The sequence below is a fragment of the Lissotriton helveticus genome, chromosome 2_1, assembly GCF_964261635.1.
Source record: "Lissotriton helveticus chromosome 2_1, aLisHel1.1, whole genome shotgun sequence".
Taxonomy (NCBI): Eukaryota; Metazoa; Chordata; class Amphibia; order Caudata; family Salamandridae; genus Lissotriton; species Lissotriton helveticus.
In genome coordinates, this window is record NC_136059.1 from 1728251296 (window position 1) to 1728274791 (window position 23496).

Sequence of the window (23496 nt, forward strand, 5' to 3'; positions counted from 1 at the left end):
ACACATCCTTGTTTCGTAAACCCACCGAGAGAAATACGCTACTTAGTTATGGTAGCTGTCATCCCAGGGCCCTAAGAGACAGTTTACCATACTCCCAATTCCTAAGACTTAGGATAAACTGCTACCAAAAAGAAGACTATTTTGCTGAGGCCAACATCCTCTCTACTAAACTAAGAACTAGGGGCTACCCAAGACGCTTAGTTAAAAACTCAATGAAAAGGGCTTGGTACTGCCCTCGTGAGACCCTATTGGAACCTAAACCCAAACAAACAACTGACAAAGTGGTCTGTGTCACTACCTTTTCCACTGTCTCCAACCGAGTCAAACAAAGTATTAAAAAAAACTGGTACATACTAAACTCTGGACTACTGCAGTGGGAATTCCCCCTATTTGCTTTCAAAAAAAGCAAAAACCTCAAGGACCAATTAGTTAGGGCAACCCTTCCATCCTCAACCACAGTTAACACCACGCTTAATGATCACTGGTCACTGTCACCTCTCCGAGGTCATTCTAAGTGTGGTTCTTGTGTCGTGTGTGATTTTTCCATTGACTGTAAGGAGTTTGTATTCAGAGATGTGAAGAATGAACTTAAGACCTTTACTAACTGCAATAGTTGTAACATTATCTATGCAATCTTTTGTCCTTGTGATTTAATTTACGTGGGACAAACCAAGCAAAAAAACAAACTGCGAATCTCCCAACATCGGAGCCGGATTAGATGTGGTACAGCAAATGCTCCCCTGGTCGAACATTTCTCCAACAAAGGTCATACGGAAAATGACATACGTTGGACTGTAATCAGACAAGTGATCATACCACCAAGAGGTGGTGACCTGACGCGGATGCTCAATAAGGAAGAGCTTAAATGGATAATAAAAACGGACAGTCTAAACACTGGACTCAACCTTCAAGAGGATTGGACTGCCCTCCTCTAAGCTCCAACCCACTGAACAATTGAGGACCCTTCCTAAGTTCTCTGCTTTGGACTTCTCTGTTGCCTTGTGGATCTGCTTGATCAGACGTTTTCTTTAATGTTTTCTGTAATGCTTTTAAGAATTATTGTGAATTAACCTTAAAATTCTTGCTCACTGTCGCCGGGTAATAATCACTTGTACCAATGCACCACCTTTTATTTCACTTCCTTTTCCCTCCCCCTAACCCTACCACTCCAATATGGCCACCGCACTGAAACCCTTGTCTATTTCTATGCCCCAGGATTCTGTAACACCCATGTTTCTACCAGCCAATCAGAACCCTACCGCTCCAATATGGCCGTCACACTGAAACCCTTGTCTATTTCTATGCCCCGGGATTCTGTAACACCCATGTTTCTACCAGCCAATCAGAATCCTTCCAGTCTTTCAAATTCCCTCCCCCAGCACTCCCCTCGAGGAAACCAGGAAACAGATTCCACTACCGACTGAACCGGTAAGTCTAGCAATGTGTGGCTCTCTCCCTCCCGACCCTCCACCAAGCTGTAATCCCTAAATGACCTGTTTTCCCTGCAGGTCTTCTCCTGGTACCGCGGATTTTAATCAATGAAGCGCGGCCCACCTCAATAGCGCTCGATTCTGATAAGAGCCCCACTGCGCCTGCTTCTAACTCTTGTGACCCCTTTTTAGTTTCCTGTTTGCTTCAATTTTGTCCTCCTTTACTTACATGGCTGCTTCCCCAGGCTAACAATCTCTTAGCCCTTGTCCGTGCCGATCGGGGTAACCTTTTTCCTTTCCCCCCCCGGTAAGCAATCCCTCACTCTTCCCCCACTGCGCCGTGTCCACTAGCACGTATATTTCGGAATCCCGCCGATTGTTTAGTATAAATGTTCCTTGTCACACCGTATGCGTACTCCTCCACTGTGCCTTGAATCTCCATGCCGCATGCAGTCTAGTGTAATTATCACCGTGTACTCGGACTTGCCCAACGTGACCCCGCTGTACACACCACTCCGCTAAATCCGAATGATTCACCTTCTGCACGATTTGCTTTTTAAACTATGTCTTGAATGCGCCGCCAAAACTGCCGGTTTTTAAACTAAAGAGGTATCTCAAACACAGATGTACACTGGCTGGCCCAGCTCCCCCACTTATTTTAAATCACTCTCCCACCCTATCACTAGCACACGCGGTCTACACCCCGATCTGCAACTTCACAGAAAACAGGTTCACCATTCACTCAAGTCACTTGGAAATATGCCAATAATATGCTTTACATGTTCATAAATTAAATGTATATATACTTTCTCTTTCCCTCCCTTCTCTAGGCATTAGAGGCTTATAATGTTAAAGGCAAATATAAATGTCCTGATGATGGTCCCCATGACTAAGTAGTGGGACCGAAACGCCGTCGATTCATTGTACACCATATACAAATGCTTGATTTATATGTTATATGTAATGGTGTTTAACTGATATTTCTGTACACTCAATACTTTACAGAAATCGCTGCTTTTGCCTTGAAAATCCCCGCTCTTTTCCTCTGTTTACCTTTTGTACTGATCTGACTGTGTTTGGGTACAGGCTTGTGCCCCACACTGGTGATTTGTTGAAGGTATTCCTGTGTATGAAATATTTCAATTGAGTAAAAAATTAAAGACCTCTGTCCGGCTGGACATGTCGCCCCAAATATAGAACTGATTCAGTCTATATTCATTGCTTTACATATAATTCTTTTGCATGGACCGTTGTTGTTTCACAAAAAAACAAAAAAAAACTTCTGTAGCTGCAGCACACTAGTAGCATTTGAAGTACAGGCCCTGGTTGTAAGGTATACCACTTTACAAGCGACTTACCAGCACAACAAATATACCAATCAGGTATACACAAATGTAATCATATTTAGGGGAGAAGCCCATGCACTTTAGCACTAGTTAGCAGTTGTAATGTAGTCAGAGCCCTAAGATAAAAAAAAGAATCAGCAAAAATGAGAGGCAAAAAGGCAAAACGTTGGGGGAAAGAACACCGTAAAGATGACAGGTCTAACAGTAAGATTTCAAGATATGACAACAGGAGTTACAGCAGTGAAAGCAGGCCTCAGCGTGACAGCAGTAGGACTTTCAGGATGCTGAAGCGGAATATCACCTAAGTGAGAATGGTGTCAAAACTTGTGTATTCACTGACTCATCCACCTATAATCCACATAATTTGTACTTTAATATTGTATGTTCTGTGAGTGATGAAATCTTGACCTGGACTGCCTGCTGAAGTTCTTCTGCAGAGGATGGAAGGTTACACTGCTGCAGGAGACAAGAGCTTGCTTTGCTATTGTGATGCTGTACCTGTTCACCGAGGAAGCAAAGCTTGCACTGCTCTTATGTGATTTGTACTTGTCCTGTGACTGAGAAAGCATGCACTGCTGCTGCTCTGGCTGTACCTATCCACTGACAGATGGAATCTTATACTGTTTCTACTCAAGATGGGATTGTTCTATGAGGAAGGGTTGCTTCCACTGCTATTGCTCCAGCTTATGAAAACAAAGAATATATATGAAAACGTGTATAACATGCCCAGTAAGGTAGGGACTATTTCACAATATTTGATGTGGGATACAAGAATTTAGCCTTTAGGAAGGAGCCTCATCCTGTATGGGAAATATTTGAGCAGCGCTGTACATTGCCAAAACGTCTTGTTTTGAGTCTTGTTCTTTTTACTTCTATAATTACTTTTTTGTTCCTTTTACTCTTACACACACAATTTTAATACTGGTCTGAGAAAACCATAAATGTCTGCATGAGGGACATAACCTCACCCAAATTAGGGAACCCATGACTAGAAAACTACCAGTGAACAGTAGTGCTCATAGATGCTAGATTTGGCACCCATTCATGTAGAATACTACGCTACATAGGGTAGGGTTCATCCTCCTGTGTGCGTACATGAATCTGTGGTAATTCAATGGAAGGTATGGCTGTTTCATACAGGATATATGTATTTCTTGTATGTTCATGTGTCTTCACAGAAAGCACACAACAGTCCTTTAACTCTCCTCACTCCCCTGTTGTGTGTTAGCTACCAGTATTGTACCTGTTCTGTATGTGTGAGAGAACCATTTGATGTCCCTCTTGTTTCTGCGACCTGTCTTTTAATTATTCTGTGTGTTAGGGAAGGTTGGGCTACATCTGTCCATGCTGTACCATTGTAGTGCTGTGAAACTCGTTATTAAACTTTCCACTATATAAAAGACAAAACAATTTGCATTGCCAATGCTTATTTGACTGCACAATGTGTATACAAGCGTGAACTTTCACAAAATATGTGATCAAAGTTTACTTTTAATTTTATGTGTAAAGAAACGTTTTTTCTTTAAAAGTTAACGGAATGACTTTGTAAAAATGTAAAATATAGCTTACAAGTGGGTTCATGTAATGCATAGCACCTGAGGCCAATTCTGGCACTAAAGTCAGCAGCACTTTTCAGGGTGGGGTTTTGAGCAATAATGGTGGTGTTGAAAGCAAAACTATAATCCCCGCAAATGCAGCATGCTGTTGGCTGAAAAGCCAGAATAGTGAATTATATCGAGATATGCAGTAACACTGGACTTATGCAATAGTGGAGGATCAAATTATGGTATAGGGTTGACAAACTTTTTTTTAACAATTGCTCCTTATTATCATTTACAGTTTTGATTACATTTACAAAGTAACATCATTCACCCATACCAGTTCAGAGGGAAACCAGAAGAATATCAAGTAATGTGCCCACATTGCCATTGTTGTGATGGGTAGTGTAATTTACTCGAACTGAGCTGGAAATTACTTAAGTGTCTCGGGGCAGAGGAGCATCGCTCCACTTAATTGCCCCTGAGCCCGAAGTGAAAACTAAGATGGTAATTCATCATTGCCATTTTATTTTTCATCCTGACATCCTCCTGTCTTGAACGAGCACCAGGACGGTGGGCGGGCTGTTGCTGAATGACAGCAGCAGAGGCGGGGAGGAGGGTGGGTTGCATGTGCACTTTTCAAAGTGTGCATTTCTATGTGACCAGCTGTCTTGCGATGGCCAGCCAGTCAAGGACACGACAATGCTCATTTTGAAACCTCTAACCCAGCTATCTTAAGACGCGGGTGAGAGTAAGTGCAGGCCTCCAGAGCGCTGTGGAGCACCAAGAGAGGCTGCCCCGTCGAATCAGGGCGCTGCCCTCATGCTGGTGAAAGCAGCGCCCTGATTGATGGAAGAGAGTTTCTTGGTGGCCTGGCTGCAGTGCGACGAGGTCCATTACAGGAGGTCCTGTTGTCAGGTAAGTGTTTTCTTATATTTTAAGTTTGTATTTGCTCGTGACCATTTATCTTGATTTTTTAAATGTGGTTTGAGTGCACTCACGCCCCCCTCTTCCCATTGATGCTAGCTGTCACTAAAGTGTCTGTCCCCAGTGATGATACTAGTACCTCACGGGAAGTGAGAAGAACTTAAACAGAACAGTGCATAACAAAACCTAGTTAACTACAGTTTACGTGTCCTCACCATGTAAAATGCATAACACGCACCAGTACTGCTCCAAGTAACTGGCCCCTATAGTGCCCATGTCTCTGTCTACCACCGACCATATGAGGCCCACCTATGCTCTACAACACGCGACACCAGTGCCATGTGGACCACCCTCCTATCCGGGGATATTACTTGTGATTCCCAAGCATTCGCCCTCCCTAGAGGAAGGGAGGGGCAAGATAAAACACTGTGATGTGTTTCTTGTGGACAGTGTTCAGGGTGGTTGGTCATCTGACTTCGCCTCTAATTTAATGACATATGCATCCCATATTGTTAGGCTCTGCATCCGCCTCACTGACCAGAACAAAGAGTGTAGGGCTCTCTGTGATGCTCTTACCACTTTGCTATGCACTTTTTGATTAATAAAATGTGACCTTTGAGCAAGAAACATTTCTTTTTTGGTAAAATCTTCAAATTATGCAGTAGATGATCTATCATGTGCTAAATAAAAAAAATCGTTGATTTTTCGAAAAACACTACCACCCAAGAAATGCATATTTCCATTATATGTCATAGTGAAAAGTGTCATAGATTTGAAATGCAAAACATAATTTAGTTCCTGACTTTCTGCCTTTTTTCCTGGTAGACAATTTAGTGTTACACAGCCCAGTGGGTGAGAGGGCAGAGACAGCCTTTCAAATGCAGATTGTAGCATCTCTTTGCTAATGGATCAAGAGCAGCACATGCTACAGGTAGCACTAGAGCCAGTGGTTTCCGGTGCTCGGCACTGGCACTTTATTACCAACACTAGTACTCATGGAAGTCTGCCACATGGTGGCGCTGTTTGTCTAAGTTAAAGATGGGCACCCAACAGTTGTTTATTAATTAAATAAACATTTAAAAGGATTAACACCTGCTGCCCAAGCCAGTTTCATGGCGTTGTGGGACTGGAATAATCTGAATTGTCACTCTTGTATGGAGTGTGATGGTTAGTAGTTGTGTTGGTATGTCATTAGTTGTGCTGGAAGGGACAACGGGTGGTGCAGGCTGCAGAGGTCTTCCGAGGAGTTCCCTGGCACTTCTTTTTTCACAAATTAAGCATTGGCTGCAGGTGCTATCCTCGCGGGCTGCCAAGTGGCTACCAATAATACTTGCCTCTATTGTAACTCATGCCTCTATAACCGCTTTACCGCGGCGGCAATTCCGACGCGGTGCTGAGGTTTAGTGGAGTGCATGGGGACGCATCGGCCAACGGACGTGCGCAGCACTATGAAGGGAGTGAGGGCCACAGCCGTTGGCTGACAGAAGCACGCAAGGGGCTAGCTGCATAGTATGTAAATATTTCACACACTTGTGCTACATACTGCACTATATACTCCTGTGAACTCCCGTCGTAAACTGTGCTGGCTCATTTACCTCTACTTCTTCTACGAACTAACTGCGAATATCTTGGTTGGGCACTTGAGCAATTTATAATTTATATTTTATAATTTATATTTTATAGTTTATAGTTTCTATTTACTTACGTTGTCTTTGTATCTGTTTTCCCCTGTTTGATTGATTTACTTATTCTTATTCTTCATTATTATTATGAATGTTCTTATTATTTGTTTTTTCTTATAACTCAATAAAAACGATTTGAAAAAAAAAAGTGCAAGGACAATAAAGCAAAGGCAACACATAACCATACAGCAAAGCTGCAACAACTTCGGTTAGATACAGAAACATATGTTTTCTTAGCAAAGATAGAGGAGCCAACGAAGAACCGGTAAGAAAGTGTGCCGGTGGAATATAGATGTTATTCTGACAATAAAGTAGGAAATCAACACCAGCATAGTGAACACTGAAATTAAGATGGTATTTGTTGCACTTGGCCCTTTAAGCAGGTTCATTCCGAAACTTTTTGCATTTTCCTAGCCTGTTTTTGTGACCTGGTGTTGGTGATTATAGGCCTCTGCGCACTTTTTCACTGTGGTCCAGTGTAAAGTGCGTGCGCTCTCTGTGTATGTGTGGTGAGAGTGGCCTGCCCTCCCATAGGAATGCATGGGGAATATGTGTGTCCATGGTAGTTCCTGATGTGTGGGGATTGCAGGGGCGAGTTTGGTATGTGCGAACTCGTGAGATTAAATGCTGCGCGATGATGTGCACGGATTTATTGTGTCTAGTGGAGAAGTGCCACTTCTAGAAGTTGGCATGCCTGTGCAGTGAATGTGAATTGACTGTCTGGCTTGTGATTGGCTGGAGTTGGCTGGTGTGCCTGGCTCCAGGAGTCAGGATGGGTCTGCCCCGGTGGTGAATGGAGAGATCTGCATGTTTATGGAAGGGAGGAGTGCACCTGGGTACTGAATAGGGCTGGGCATTCCCTCCACAATGCTGGCTCCACCCCCTGTGGTGTGTCTGATGTCCCTGACCACCCTGTGAATAGGCAGAGGGGCTGAGCAAAACAAAGTACTCAAGAACCAGTTGCATCTGGTTCGCCCTTTGCCTGCACCTTTGGAAACAAAGGATTTCAGTGTATAATAAGGGGCTGTGACCCCATGAAAAATTTTCTTGTTATGACACTTGAAACAACCAGAGCCATGCTGCTGCTGGGGCCCAGGGGAAGGCTTGCCTCCCTGGGCCCTGCCCTGCCCCTGGATGCCTGATGGACTATCTGGACCTTGTTCTCCTTGTTCTGCCTTTGCCAAGGGTTGATGTTTCCTTGGGAGCGCTGTGTTTCCTCTTCCTACAGGGCCCTTCTGTTGCTGTAGTGACCTGGGAGTGCACAGCTGCCAGGAGGATCGCTTTATGGATACTTTTGATTTGCCCAGCTACGTAGGAGCCTGGGATGCGCAGCGCGATGCTGCTCGCCAGGAGGGAATCCCCGGCGTAGGGATTCCCCCGAGATTGCCGGGACATCGCGGGTGCCCACCTCGCTTATTCCACCTGTTGTGCTTTAATTTAACCAGGTGCCCACCCTGCGTTGTGATGTGGCCTTACGAGGGCGCCTACCCCTCTTTTGTGCCCAAGTTTTACCGCCGCGGCCCAGGAGAAGCGCCGGAAGGAGATGTCCGGCCCGCCGCCTGATTGTGGGCGGGGCCGTCCATGCAAGCCGGAGCGGCGCGGGCTCCACTTCTGCTCCTCCCCGGCCGAGGGAGAAGCCGCCTCGCCTCGCGGGCTCCCCTCTAAGTCCTGGTCCCGAGATGGGGGACCGGGTGAACCAGGGCGCTGTCGGGCGGGGCTCCCATGAGTAGGGAGCACCCAGCATGCCGCCGCGGATTGAGGACTTTTGCCTCCGCCCCCTCCCCAGCCGGTGAGTTCAGCCAGGGAGTCCAGGCGGGGAGAGGCAGAGTAGGAGCGGTCCCGCCAGGAGAGCGGGCCACTCAAGAGCGCACAAGTTCTTTCGGGCTGGATGAGCGGACCCGCCGTTGCAGGACGCTCCACCGATGCCCCTCCGATTGTTTCCAGGGCCCGTGTGCCCCCAGAGCCCTTGCGCTCCACCGAGGGGGTAGTTCTTCTACCTAGTGGGCCAGAGTGGCCCAAGGGCAGTTTCAAGCCCCAGTTATTTCCCGCGCCAGAGGGCTCAAACGATGGTCCTATTTACCTAAAAGGCCCTGTGGGGTCCTCAGGGGTCAGTGAGACCCCGTTTGGGCATGTTTTTAGTTTCAGACCCAGAAGGCTCCAACGTTTGGGGCACCTTTTTCTTTAAGGAGCCAGTGGGCTACTGGGGCACAGTTGATTTTAGAACCAGATGGCTCCACCGCCCCATAGCTGATCCTAGAGCCTGGAGGGCTCCACCGCGTTGCTGATGATGGTCAGAGCCTAGAGGGCTCCAGCCTGTGGTACAGTTTGTTTCAAGGGCTACTTGGAGCCCATGCCGCAGTTCCTATCATTTACAGTTGCCCAGCAAGTAGTGGGCAGCTGCACCGTTTAGGCGCAGTTCCAGTGAGAGTCCCTGAGAGGGACAGAAGTAGCACAGAGGTGTTAGGCCTTCCACAGCTGCGCAGCACTTAGTGCCAGCTGCAGCGTTTAGGCCCCCAGGCATTCTCAGCTGCCCAGCAAGTAGTGAGCAGCTGCAACGTTTAGGTTTGCGCAGATGGCGCACCCCTGACTGGCGCTGCATTGGCAGCGCGCCCTGACATTCTGGACACAGGGCATTTGAGCCCCTTCTTGAGATGGCCAGTTGGCCAGGGTGGCTGGTATATGGATAGGGCGCAAGGCCCTAATGTGATTATGTGCTCATGATTGTGGTGCTAGGAAATGTACTGTGTATAGTATGTTTTGCGCACCCTGTATCTGATACCTCTAAAACTGTGGTTTATGATTATGAGGCTGTTTTTCCTATGTAGGTTTGTGTTGGTGAGATTGTACTTCACTCTGTGCTTTACACCCTAAATGTGAGTTATAATTAGGAGGTAGGGTCTAATGTGTTTAGACTAGTGAGGAGATTACATAATGTGTTTATGTAGGTGAGGTTGTAATTTGCGCTTGATGTGACTGTACATAATGTAGTTTATGTTACTGGTTGAGGTGGACTACAGTGATTACCAGTGGCTACTGGTTGTAGGTTTATGATCTATTTTTACTTGTACCAATTTCTGCTAAGTGTTGATCCTGACAGTGGCCCACGTGGCCCTGTCCTGTGTAAATAGTCCCTTGTGACTATTGCTCGTGCCAGTTGGCACAGTGTATGTTATGTGTTTACTATCTGATGTGTTATGAGAGTACAAAAGCTATTTTTATATAACCTTGTGTGGATTTCCTTTTGTGGTTTGTGCCTGGGAGGTTGTTGCTGTGTGCGTGCGCAAATTCTTTACACATTGCATCCGGGATAAGCCCGACTGCTCGTGCCAAGCTACCAAGGGGGTGAGCAGGGGTTATCTTTGGCGTATAACTCCCTTCCCCTGACTAGAGTGGTGGTTTCGGCCTGGCTTTGGTGCAAGCCTTAGCCAACCAGAAATCCCAGTTCTAACAGTATTACAAAAAATAAATCACTGGAATGTTAACGAAGTAATTGAGGTGACAACAAGCCAGACTGGGGAGCCAAAAGCAGCCCAAGCAAAAATCTGCAAACTAGCCATGCTCCCTTCATCTCCTCAAGCTATCTCTTTATTTCCATCCATCTGTTCTCTCTTTGTCTCCTCTCTTCTCTCACATCTTCCTGTCTGAGTGTTCTTCTCTACTTTACCACTCCCTCCATTTCTCTCTATCTCTCTCGCAAAGCCTCCTCATGTCTGCTGCTAATAACCTCATGGAGATAGGGAAAGTGACCACGGAACCAAAATCGGGTTTCAAGAACTCCAGCCCAACTGGGAAATGCCTGTTGGAATAAAAGGCCTGTCCATCCCTGCATGAACAGAAAAATGTGTTCTCTTTTTCTGTTGGAGAAAAAATAAATTTGTAATTTTAGTATTACATTTTCTTGGGAAGGCAAGCATTATGCATTGGGGTGTGCTCCTGTTTTAGGAACTGAAAGCAGCGTCCAGTTACCTCTCACCCATTCACCCACACAATCCTTTTTTATTAGGTCTGTCGCTCACCTGTTATTTCCAATACATAATGTGTGTATCTATAATGGGCTTTGGGTGGGCCATATTCTTATGATTAGATGTTTTTTTTGTTTATCTTAGATCTTTTTCTTGATTCAGTGGCTTCCCTACTCCTGTGTTTGTCCCCCCCATAAGCATTTTGGACTTGGAGTATTCTGAATGGATGAGTTGTATCTTCCCATTGCTGACTTGAAACAATTCTGTTTTCATTGCTTTTAGCACTCCGTGAGAGTGCATGTCTTTCCTTGATTCCTCCTAGTGCACTGCTCCTGGTTGCCCTTTATTCACTTCCCCTCTTCTTGAAACTTCCTATCCCACTCCCTGTTTTCATGGTCATACTGTCCTATAGGGCAATCAGGCCGTTCCAGACAGGCTGATGTAACAGGTCGCTCTGTGGGCTGTTTTTTTGGCTATTTGAGGGCCTGTTTTATGGTCTGATGTGCTGATTTTGACTCTTGATTTCTCAAGCATTAAAACAAATATTGCCTGCAGCAAACTAAAATCCATGCATTCTTCCAAACCTTGCAAAATACAGATACAGTGAGTCAAGTTCAAAATCGCCCCAATTTGCAAACTTGGGCTACTTTTTTTATGTATCTAATTCACTAATGGGAGCCACTTTTATTTTGGTGCACTGGCCTACTTTCTTTCCCAGTCGGACCAGGTTTTTTATCAATGTATTTTTCATATTTTTTTTTTACTAGAGCCCTTCAGCTGCCATGTGCTAGTGTGCCACACGCTTCCTTTTTTCAATCTGCTGCATACTTTCTTTTGGTTTATTTTACCTTTAATTTGAATTTCGCCCATGGATTTAGGAACACTAAAAAAAAGAAAACATGACTACCAGTACATTAAGTTACTCCTCTGCGGCCATCTTGTAACAGAATGGGAATAGGATTTTTTCCAAGATGGCTAACCAAAAGTCTACTTGTGTAAGCATGCGTCATGATGCCTGCATTCTTGTATATGATTCTCTAGAGGTAATTGTGTTATTAGTTTCTGACAACATAGAAAAGCATTAGCAAAGGCAGTCACTCTGCTTTTTACATCGGTGACCTTTTGGCTTTACCAAAACTTTTTTATTACAGTTATTGTCTTTTAGTCATTGTTACCTCCTTAAGAATTCTTTTAAATGCTTTCCATTTATTGTTTATGGGATGCAGGGTATCCCTTTTGTTTAATAATCAATCGGAGATTTTGAGTATTGTAATAAAACTAGCTGTTGCTTGTGGAGGAATGCTGATAAATAAGTAAATAAGCTGGTATTATTGCTCCCTCTTCCTTCCTTTTCCTTATAATGTTCTTTACTAGTATTGGAAGAGAGTGAGCAACAAAATGATATACTTCGGTGTGATCCACCTTGCCAATATCTGAGAATAATTTACACAGTAAGACACCCTAAGTGCAACAAGTAGGCCCAGAGACTGAGCTACAAATCGTAAAGAATGTCAATAAGTAACAAGCATTCCCAAAGTTAATAGATCCAGTATTGGCCGCCAGCCTTTCTGCAATTTATTCTTGTATTTTGTCATGGTTTTTGCAAAACATTATTGTTTGGAAAGCTGCCGGGCCTCATCAATGTGAAACATAACATAGGCAGAAGGCAAAAAAAAATTTTTGTCTCAAAAAACCACACACTACCATAGTACTCCCTAGTACTGAAGGGAAATATTCTGTTTGGATGTGCTCTTGTGAAAGGGCAACATGCTGTGCGTTATAGTGAAGTCAACCCAGGGCTGAGGTGGGCTGACACATTGCCCCTAGACAAATGTGAATGACACAACCACAGACCAATGGATGAAGTCTGGTTGAAAAGGCCTGCAAGCCCCATATACATAATTTTAGTAAAAACAAAGGTCTGGGATAACACAGACCTGAAACAGCCAATCGGTCTGGCAGTTGCTGCTAGTCTCTTGCCTTTGAGAAAGAAAGAAAGAAAGAAAGAAAGAAACAAAGAAAGAAAGAAAGAAAGAAAGAAGAAAAAGCCAAGAATGAAGTAAAGCAGGAAAGAAAGAAGAAAGAATGGACAAGAGAGAGAGAAGAAAAGAAACAAACAAACAAACAAAAGATGAAGAAGTACAAAAATAAGGGAAGAAAGAAGGAAGGAAAGAAAGAAGGTAAGACAGAAAGAACAAAGTCAAGAAAGAAAGCAAGAAATAAGGAAAGAAAGTAGGCAAGAAAAAAGGGAACAAAGGAAAAGGATTAAAAATAGGAAAGCAGGAAGGAAAGAAAGAAAGAAGGCATAACTTAATAAAGAACAGTTTCAAATGGGCACAGTCTGTTATGCTGTGAAATAGTAGTAGGTATAAAAACATAAGGTGCTCCAAAAGCAATGTACAACACCATTGGCAGGATAAAGGAAACAATAAGGCTGGAATGAGTGTTGGTTACATCAAAAGCTTTCTGCTATTACATCAGGCTCTAAACTCAAGGGCAACACTAAAGTAATCATAAAGTACAAACAGAAACACTGGCACTGATGGGAACTACATTGTGTAGGGATGTCCTAATTGTGAAAGAGCAACATGCAGTCACTCAAAGTGAAGTTAACCAGTGGCTTAAGTAGGCTGAGCCATCGTCCTATGCTGTAGTAGGAGGAAGCAAAATGTAAAGGACATAACAACAGATCAATGGATAGAGAACTGGTTGAACATCCCTTTAAGTAAGTATATTATGCATATGATTTTAGTAACATCAAAATGTCTTGGCTAATAAACAGGCCTAAAAATTTGATCTTGGTTGTTTGCGTTCTTGCTCAAAATTGATGCAGTCCATCAGTTTGGGTTTGACTGTTCCATTGAAGCAGGATTCAAACTGATTTGCATAAGGCTGCTTCCTGTCTGTAACACAGTGAGATGAAAACGATAATACAGTCATTCTACCAATACCTATTTTACTTTACCCAGTATCAGCCACATGCATCGACAGAAGTATTGGGGATTCCTAAATAGCGATTTTTAAGGAATCGCTATTTAGGAATCGCAAAAGCCTATGCATGTAGGAATCGCTATAAAAATCGCGATTCCTACACCTGCCTTAATTGCTACTCACAAATTGCGAGTCGCAATTAAGGAATGCTGTCCCATTCATGAATTTGAGATTGCATGAGCAATTTGTGAGTACCAGTAGGTACTCGCACATTGCCCATGCAATTTCAAGGGTACAAGGGTGTCAAAATGACACCCTGTTGCACCCCTCAAATTGATCTGTGTGCATATGTTGCACACAGACATGCCCACCTAATAAAGTGCATTTTTAAAAGTTTTTGCAAATTACCATGAAGTTCAACTTCATGGTAATTTGCTACTCCTATTAGCGAAATCACTAATTGTTTTACTTTGATGCATTGCAATTAAGGAATCTCAATTTGGGATTCCTTAAATGTAATCGCAATTTAAGGATTCTTAATTTAGAGATTCCTTAAATTGCGATTTTTGCATTTGGGATGATGCATCCCAAATGCAAAAATACCGGTCGCAAAGCGGCAGATTCTGACTGGCACATGCATCAAAGGATTTTGCGCTCACAAACGGTGCGAATCGCAAAAATCATCCGTTTGCGATCGCAAAATCTGCTTTTGGAATGCATGAAGGGTGAAGGCCCTCGCAATTTGAGAATTCGCAAATATTTGCGAATTCTCAAATTGCGATTGCATTTAAGGAATCGCATTTTGCGATTCCGTAAATGCAATGCATGCAACTTAAAAAAATAGTGATTTCGCAATTAGGGGGAGCAAATTACCATGAGGTTGAACCTCATGGTAATTTGCTAAAACTTTGAAAAATGCACTTTTGTGCATTTTTCAAAGTTTCATGTTGTGCACACACATGCCCTTAGGGCATGCGGGTGCACAACATATGTTCACAGATTGATTTCAGGGGTGCAACAGGGTGTCCTTTGGACACCCCTGCACCCTTGAAATCGCATTCAAAATTTGCGATTCGCTAATTGCTAATCGCAAATTGAGAATGTCTTCCCATTCCCATAGAAATGAATGTAGAGGTATTCTCTAATTGCGACTCGCAATTTGCGAGTCGCAATTAGGGAATATTAAGAAATCGCAATTTTCTCACGATTTTTTGATGCATTACATTTTGCGATTCCTTAATTGCCATTCCTTATTTTTCGCAATTAAGGAATCGCAAAAAGCAATATTGATGCATGTGCCATCCGAATTCTGCCCGTTTGCGACTGAATTTTAGCTTGATGCATGTGGCTGTAAGTTAAGAGAGTGGCATATAAATGTGAAAACTTGATGTACATGAATGACCTAACAAAGTCTCCAGCACATTGTTTGACTTTTTACTACAAACGCAGAAGTTGTTCTTTGTAAGATCCTGTTTGATTGAAATGGTGACAGTGTGGTTTAAAGCCAGTTTCTAAGGGACGGTTCTTTGAGATTTGACTAAAGGATGACATTTTCCTTAAAATGTCCTTTATATTCTATTTCCTTTATGTAATTCAGCAGTATGCCTTAGCTTGAACTTTCTTACTAACATTCTGTGGCTGAAGCTAATTCGTCTCTCTGGTTTGTCCGGATCTTAAATGCAGGAATGATCCGGAAACCCTGGACGCCTTCATTATGGATAAAGCGCTGCTGGACTACGAGGTGTCGATAGATGCTGACTGCAAACTGCTGACAGTAGGGAAGCCGTTCGCCATTGAAGGTATTGATGCGTTTTTAACTAATATCCTCTACTTGTGAAATGTTCCTCTTGGCAACCTCGCGCGTCCTGGCCTTAGATTGAAAAGACGTGAAATGTTTGGGGTTTAATGAGATTTCTTTTCTTCTGTTGAAGTGATCATTAAAAAGTTTGTCACTGATGCATTGGCAGGAATACGTGCGGACCTCGGATGCTCCTCCGAAGGATTCTGAAGTCATTATTTTTGTTCAGACTTCTGCGAAATTGGCTAATAGATGGAAAGGGGCACCGTGCATACTTTCGTTTTGTGTGAGGAGCTCAACTGCATCTCAAAGAATCCTCTCGGGGTCCTATTTAAAGAACAGGTATTAGCAAATGCTGTCCTAGGAAAATATGCAGCCAGCCAAACATCCAGAGCCCGATTCACAAAAGTAAACTGAGACACTGGCCTAACTTTACGACTTTCGGTATTCACAAAGGGCATTTAGGAGTAGTAAAGTTAGGAATCCTAATGCACTTTGTGAATACCGAAAGTCGTAAAAGATTACTTTTGTGAATCGGGCCCCCAGTTTTTAATACTTGTATTACTTTATCTTATCCTAGGAATAAAATATGTGTCTGTAAGTTTTTTTTTCCTTTTGTAGTTCATATGTGCCATGACTTTTGATGAAAAACTCTTCACATTAATTAAACGGTTACGCCACCTTTCAGGAGAGAGGCATCATTTCAGATTTCTCGTGCATCATACTTTTTAACTATGGTTAGATAAAAAGTAACTTGCAGTCCTCATACATATCATAAAAGTTCCTTTACTCTCGTTCGTGTGATGTCATGTGCATTTTCAGTGCACAGATGTTCTGTTGAGTCTGTTTGGTCTAACAGCCGTTTGGAAGCCCTTTTACGGTCAGTTAATTTGCAAGATCTCCACACGACCAGCAGGATAGAAATTTTTGTCAAAATCACACATGCACGTTTGACAACTGCTTCATGCACACCAAACAACGGGGCTGATTATGATGGTGGTGAACCTCCCATCAAAAGGCTGTCGGTGGCAGGTTCACCACCAACGTGAAGCCATTTTCCACCTGCCATATTCTAAAGCGGGCAAGACCGTGGCGTTTGGAGACTCCGACCATCACGCATCCAATGGGCTCCTTGAGCCTGCCAGTGCTGCGGAGGCCCTAGTGGTCGCTTAAATAGGCACCGCCATTGGGATTACGAAGGTCCATCCCTTCCAGCCTTTCCATGGCAGTTCACCTGCCATGGAAAGGCTGGCAGGGATGAACTTTGAGGGCCCATAATGGGCCCCCCTTTCACCTGGGCACTTTGGTTTTAGGGTTGGGGGGTACCTATGGTGCCGCCCCTACATTTCGCTTCACCATGTGGCATGTACCACATGGTGCCTGCCACGTAGTGTAGGGAAATGTAAAAAGTGCATTCATAACATTGCGGTGGATGCTGCAGTCAGCAGCACCCACCGCAAGTTAAGTATGGCACTTGCAGCCACCGTGGTGGCAGCCCCATCGTAATACCACCTGTGGGACTGCCACCTTGTAGGCAGGCAGTCCTACTGCCCGAGACGATGGCAGACAGACTGAAGTCCGTCCGCTATCGTAATCAGCCACAAAATCCTCTCAGTCCTGCTGGTGGTGTTTGTAGTACGCTTGTCTTTTCTCTGTGTCTATTGCCTTTCTCTGATTGGTTTGAGCCCGGGTCCGAATGATTTCAGGAATTTTAAAAAACAAAAACGTCTGTGTTGTTAAAGTGGCAGGGAATCAAGGTTGCAGTAGGGTAAGTTATAGTGATATAAAGGCTTCTTCTGCATATTCCAGCAAACGAGAAAGCTTACAGTAAAAATATTGATTATGGGGTTTTAGCACACCTAGACCCATATTGCAGTAAGTGCCCCAGTGGGAACGGGCTTTTGTATCCGCTTATGCTGCCCCTTCTATAATATGAATTGCACCACCACACATTTTGCGCTGGTATCATCACGAGGGGGTGTTCACTCATTTGCATGGGTTGCAATAAGGAAATACAGGTGAGAGTCAAAGGCAAAGACACGGATGGTGCACCACATAGAGGAGGGGCAGAGGTAGAGCGCCCTTTGGGGGGAGCAAGAAGCGACCACAAGGGCCCCTCAAGCATCCCACTTCAGATGCGTGCAGTCACTCACTGCCCTTGCAAGCAGGAAGAACTTTACTCCACTCTGACAAGCAGGTGAGGTTGTTGCCTGCACAGTGAAATGGAGACTCACAACTTCAAACAGCTGATAAACCTTTCACTAATACCCTGTTCCCTCGGCAGATGCAAGTTTGCATCTTCAATAGGAAAGGTGCATTCAGTGTAATAGGGTGCTTATTGTGCCGGTCTGCAACTGGCCGTTCAGTTAAAAGTGCACTCTTTTGTGTAACATGGGCCCCAAAGTTTCTGGCAGAACATGCTTCATGCTTATAGTTAGCAGTTCAATTTTCAAAGCCATCTCTTCTCACCAATTGGTGTGGGTGATGTTATTGTTGAAAGAGGACACATAGGTGTCAAAACATATTTGCAGCATTGTAATGGTACCTCTATGTGATGGGCATGGTACACAATTTCAAGACTAGTAAACATGCCTTCTGATCTTGTATAGTTTGGAAGATTGGCAGGTGTTGAACAAGGGGTCCAAAGTTCCTTCCCAGAATATTTCTCATTAATGCACCCAGGTATTTTTTTTACGGAGTTTTATATATCGCAAACTTGCCCTGGTATCGGGTATCAGAGCGCTTTACATAGCACCAGTTGCATTACATGAGGACACGTTCATTTTTGTTAGGCATGGGGAGATTAAGTGATTTGCCCAGAATCACAGGATTTTCAGCATCATTGCCGAGACGTGACCCCGGTTCCCCAGATTCGAGGTCGACCGCCCTAGCCACTAGGCTAACTCCGTCTATAGCTTTGATGAGACCTAGTGGATGATGGAGTACTTTACATAAGAGTTTAAAAACTTCCTTTATTTCAATATAGCTGCAGAAATGGACCATCAATGGTTATGAAATGATATTGGCGATAAAAAATGGATAACCATAAATAATACAGTATTGTCCTGAGGATTGTGATGTATTATATGGTGTGGTTGTGAGACCTCACCATGTAATACCCTCACTAAACTGTCTTGGCCCAATCAGACTCATTTGTAGAACCTCTAGGCCAACCCTAAGTAGCTGTGGCTGTGAGCAGGAAGGCTTAACTCGTTTACCGCGGCGGGCATTCCGCCACGTTGCGGGTGTTCTATTGCGTGGGCGGGGCTGCGTCGGCCAATGGTCGTTTGCAAGGGAAGGGGTTAAACAAAGGAATTAGTGTAAAGCATTTAGAAGCATCAAACAACGAAATAAGAAAGTCGCAAAACACGTAAGAAATTCAAACCCAATTTATAACAATAGATTATATTTTTATGAATTTTAGACACCAATATGGGCAAAATCCACCAGAGGGTTTCGAGATACTGATTTGTAAGTAAAAAGTAAATCTCAGTGTTTTAGTCTCAACTACAAACAAGTATTGGTAACAGTAAAGTTTGCAAACTTTTCAAAAGTTTTAAAGAGTTTTGTTTGACTACTCTGGCCCAGAATGGGCAACCAATTCTAACAGGAAGAAAGTAAATAAGAGCCAATAGTGAGTATTTAGGCAGTTAACTGGCCACCAAAACAGTCTCCAGTCCGGCTCCACACTTTATGCAAGGACTGCCATAGAGTTCAATAGAGAAGTCCTGATGCTAAGGATGCAGTATGCTAAAAGATGCTCTGGGTGCTGTGCAGTTAACAGGGTCTTTCTGGGGTTAATCCTCGGTCCACAGTTGAAGTGGGGTAACTTTGGCCACAGGAGTCAAAGTACTCTTTCAGCCAAAGCCTAGCTTTGACTGAGCTTCCTGTCTCAAGCCACAGCAGGTCCAGCGGTTTCTATGGCACAGGCTAGTGTCCATCTTGGATGGCCATTTCATACTCTAACGACTCTCCCGGGTCCAGTACATATGGATGCAACTTTTACTGGGGTCAAGGGGTGGTCTTTTGGCTGCACATGGGGGGCCAGTGGTGATTCTTCAGTGGCTACTGACTAGCCAGGACAGTCTCCTTCAGCTTTTATGGCTCTGGTGCTGGAGCAGGGAGTCAGTTGACTGACTGTTTGAGTTCACCTTTCCTGTCTGGAGCTTTGGAGCAACTTTCCATGAGCCAGGCACCACAGGCACAGTCCTTTCTTCACTAGCCCAATGAGCAGCAGGTGATGTCCAGCAGTTGGTGCAGCCTCTCTGGCCAGGTCCAGGGGTCATCAGGGAAACCCTTTTTGGGTCCTCTCTCCAGTTAAGATGTGATATGAGGTTCCGGGTGCCATGGGTATCATATTTATAGCCTGAAAGTGCTCTGGGAAATGAAGCCATCACTAGCAAATGGGCTACTAGGATCCCTGATGGCTTCCAGCTATGTGACATCTATGTTAGGGGTGGTTTTGTATAGCGCTCAGCTACTCCGAAGAGTGTCCCGGCACTTCAGACCTAACACGGAACAGAGAACAGGCAAATGGGAGATGAGCGCTACTGGACAAACAGCCATGATTTTAAATCCTTCCTGAAAGCTAACAGATTGACGTTCTTTCTCAGAGACACCGGCAAGGTGTTCCATAGTAGGGGCACCAGGCGTCTAAAAGACCGGCCTCCTATCCGCGCTCTCCTGGTAACGGGGACCGAGGCTAAGGCCAGGGACGCTGACCTCAGATCTAGACGGTTGGTAAAAAGTCAGCCGTCTTCAGATGTATTTAGCACCGATATCATGGAGAGCCTTGAAGGCAAGAGTCTGCGCCTTAAACACAATTCGTTTCCAGATAGGAAGCCAGTGGAGTGTCTTCAAGAGATCAGAGGCTCTGGCTCTCCGCTGGAGGCCAAAGACGGCTCGTGCAGCCGAGTTTTGGACTACTTGCAAGCGTTGAAGAAGATACTCTGACAATCCGAGGTACAGGACATTGGCATAGTCAAGGCGAGACCCAATTAGTGCCTGCACCGTAATTTTCCTATGAACCTGTGAAAGCAGAGGAAGGAATTTTCGGAGCATATTAAGGAGGCCAAAACATTTCCCTACTAGGCCAAGAATCTGAGGCTTCAACGACAAACCATTATCAATCTTTACTCCAAGGTTCTTGGCCATTGATGAAGCAGCCGACGGAGGGAACATGTCCACAGGCCACCAAGACTGCCACCTAGGATCTGATAGGCAGCCGAAAAAGAACACCTCAGATTTATCCGAGTTGCACTTCAGGCTGTTTTGCTGGAACCACTTAAACACCACCCCCAGTCAGCCTCTGATGCTCTCCCCATCGAAATCAGACCCCTTATCACAAGTGAACAGGAGCTGGGTGTCATCGGCGTATGACACGATCTGGGTGCCAAATGACTCCGCCAGTGCCGCCAGGGGGGCCATAAAGATGTTAAAAAGAGTCGGGCTCAAAATTGAGCCCTGAGGGACTCCCACCTCTAATGGCGGCACCACGGCAGAGAACAGAGGGGCCCAGATCGTTTGACGCCGGCCCGCTAGAAAGGACTTAAACCAGCTGAACACCGTCCCCCACAGACCGATCTCACTGAGTCTTGTGAGGAGACCACCGTGGGAGACGGTGTCGAAAGCTGCCGAACGGTCAAGCATCACCAACATTGCCTTACCCCCGGCATCCAAAACCTCCTTGATTGCCTCCGTTACTTCCAGCAACGCTGTCTCCGTGCTCATATTAGCACGGAAACCCGACTGAGTGCAGTGCAGAATGTTATTCACCTCAAGGAAGTTGGAGAGGGAGGAGTGGACATGTTTCTCAACAACCTTGGCAAAGGCTGGCAGGAGAGAAATAGGTCTATAATTGGCATGGACCACCGGATCCAAATTAGGCTTTTTCAGAAGCGGTATAATAAGGGCTTGCTTCCAGGCTGAAGGTACCACTCCCGTGCTAAGGGAAAGATTAAGCACTGGATTGATTAAGGGATTAATCACTTCAGCCATTCTAGCAAGAAACTTGGCCGGGCAGGGATCCAGGGGGGAGCCAGATTTTAAATTGGTGAGAAGATCCAATGATGTTGAACAGCTTAATTGAGGAAATTAAGAGAGGGTGGGGTTCCCCCCATCAGAGAAGAGGGAAGAATACTGGCACCAGAGTCTGCCACTACCCCAGACAGCAGAAAGGAGTCCTGGATGGACTTAATTTTATTGGTGAAGAAATCAGCCAATAAGATGACCCATGATTCAGAGCGAGAGCATGGAACCGTGCTCATTTTAGGAGTAGTGAATTCCTTCACAATTTAAAACATTTCTTTACTGGTGTTTGTGGCAGCTTCGATTCTTCCTGAAAAATAGGCTTTCTTCTCTAACATAATGTCTCTGTGATATGACTTAATGGATACCCTGTATGCCATCTTAGCCGTGGTGTCATAATGGCTCCGCCACGCCCTTTCAGCTGCCTTACATTGCCGTCGCTTCACTGACAAGGCTGCAGTGAACCAGGGGGCAGAAACCCGGCAGGCGGGCTTGCGGGAAGTTGTTACCGGGGCTAGTTCATCTAATCTTTCCACAAACCACGTCTGCAGGAGATCAAGGTCCTTCTCTATAATGCCAGACAGCAGGCAGGGGTGGGAAAGGTAAGCCTGTGCTGACATCTCAGGGGTGACTTGATGATAGGCACGAGAGGCCTGGAGAGGGCGACCAAACATGTTACGTGAAGATTTATCAGTTTGGATAATATGGAAATTAACTAAAAAATGGTCCGACCATAAGACCGGTGCAGGTGAGGAGATATCAATAGGAATAGTGGAGAAAACTTGATCTAGCATATGACCTTTATTATGCGTGGGAACAGAAAGATAGGGGGAGAGACCCAAAGGGGAGGTAGTGTCACAGATCTTAATAGTGTCAGCATCGTTCCTTATATCCATGTGGATGTTAAAATCCCCTAATACCAGGCAGTGCTCCGGTGCTAGGCAGTGCTATCCTAGAGTGCACTATTCAACCCACTCTCAATATGTCTGAACTCTTCTCTCAGTGTGTAGACCTTGGTAGCCTAACCTAGAGGTGTGGCTACCTGTGGGCTACCTGTCCATGGCAAAACCAGTTTGGCAATTGGTTTCCCTTCTCTGTACCTGCGGCCAGCTCATCTACCTGAACAAAGGGGCAGCCCCTCTCTAGAAGAATTGCCTTTTGCCTATCAAAGGCCGCTTCTTCTTTTGATGCTCGCCTTTTGGGCCAACACACTGTGTGGCTTACTCCAGGGGAAGGTGACACCTCCCTCTACTGCAGGCCTCTCATGTCCTAAGGCTGAGGAGTCATTCACATTTCTAAAAGTTGCCTTTCCTTAAAAGTGACATTAAATTGAATTTGGGCATCAAGTCGGGTTTAGTGCCACAATTAATTTGATACCTTGAAGTACTAGTTTTAGAAGACCCATTCTGAAAGTAGCAGGGCAGCGATGTCAGCCTGCAACACTGTACTGGCCAATAGGGCCTCTAGTCTTTGCACAGTAAAACAACAATTTGGGGATTTTACTGTTAGGACTAATTAAAGTACATGTCGTACTTATGAATATACAGTTCCCTGCCTTAGCACTGAATTGGGCATCCTTCGGGGAGACTTATATATGTGCTGTTAAGGGAAGTGGGGCTTCGTTGTTGGTTTAAATGGCAAAGTCCAACTAGCAGTTTTAAAGCATCTCTTCCAGTCAAAAGTGGCAGACTGGGAACCATGTTGTGTTGTGCTGTGCCACACTCATGGTGGTGCAATTAGTGCTGCAGCCCTGGTTGGACACTTTAACGTACAGGCCCTGGGTACACCTGGTACCATATACTAAGGACTTATAAGTAAGTTAACTTATGCTAATTGAGAGTAGGCAATTCAACAT

At 44.7% G+C, this 23496-nt stretch overlaps 1 protein-coding gene across 1 annotated transcript in view; it reads left to right on the forward strand.

Annotated features, from left to right (window-relative positions):
• Positions 1-23496, forward strand: part of GRIN3A (glutamate ionotropic receptor NMDA type subunit 3A) — a 610101-nt gene that overhangs the window by 443873 nt on the left and 142732 nt on the right. Inside the window, exon 5 of the mRNA XM_078677625.1 lies at positions 15500-15615. Within this exon, the coding sequence (XP_078533751.1) occupies positions 15500-15615 (116 nt within the window). The remainder of the gene's footprint in view (positions 1-15499; positions 15616-23496) is intronic.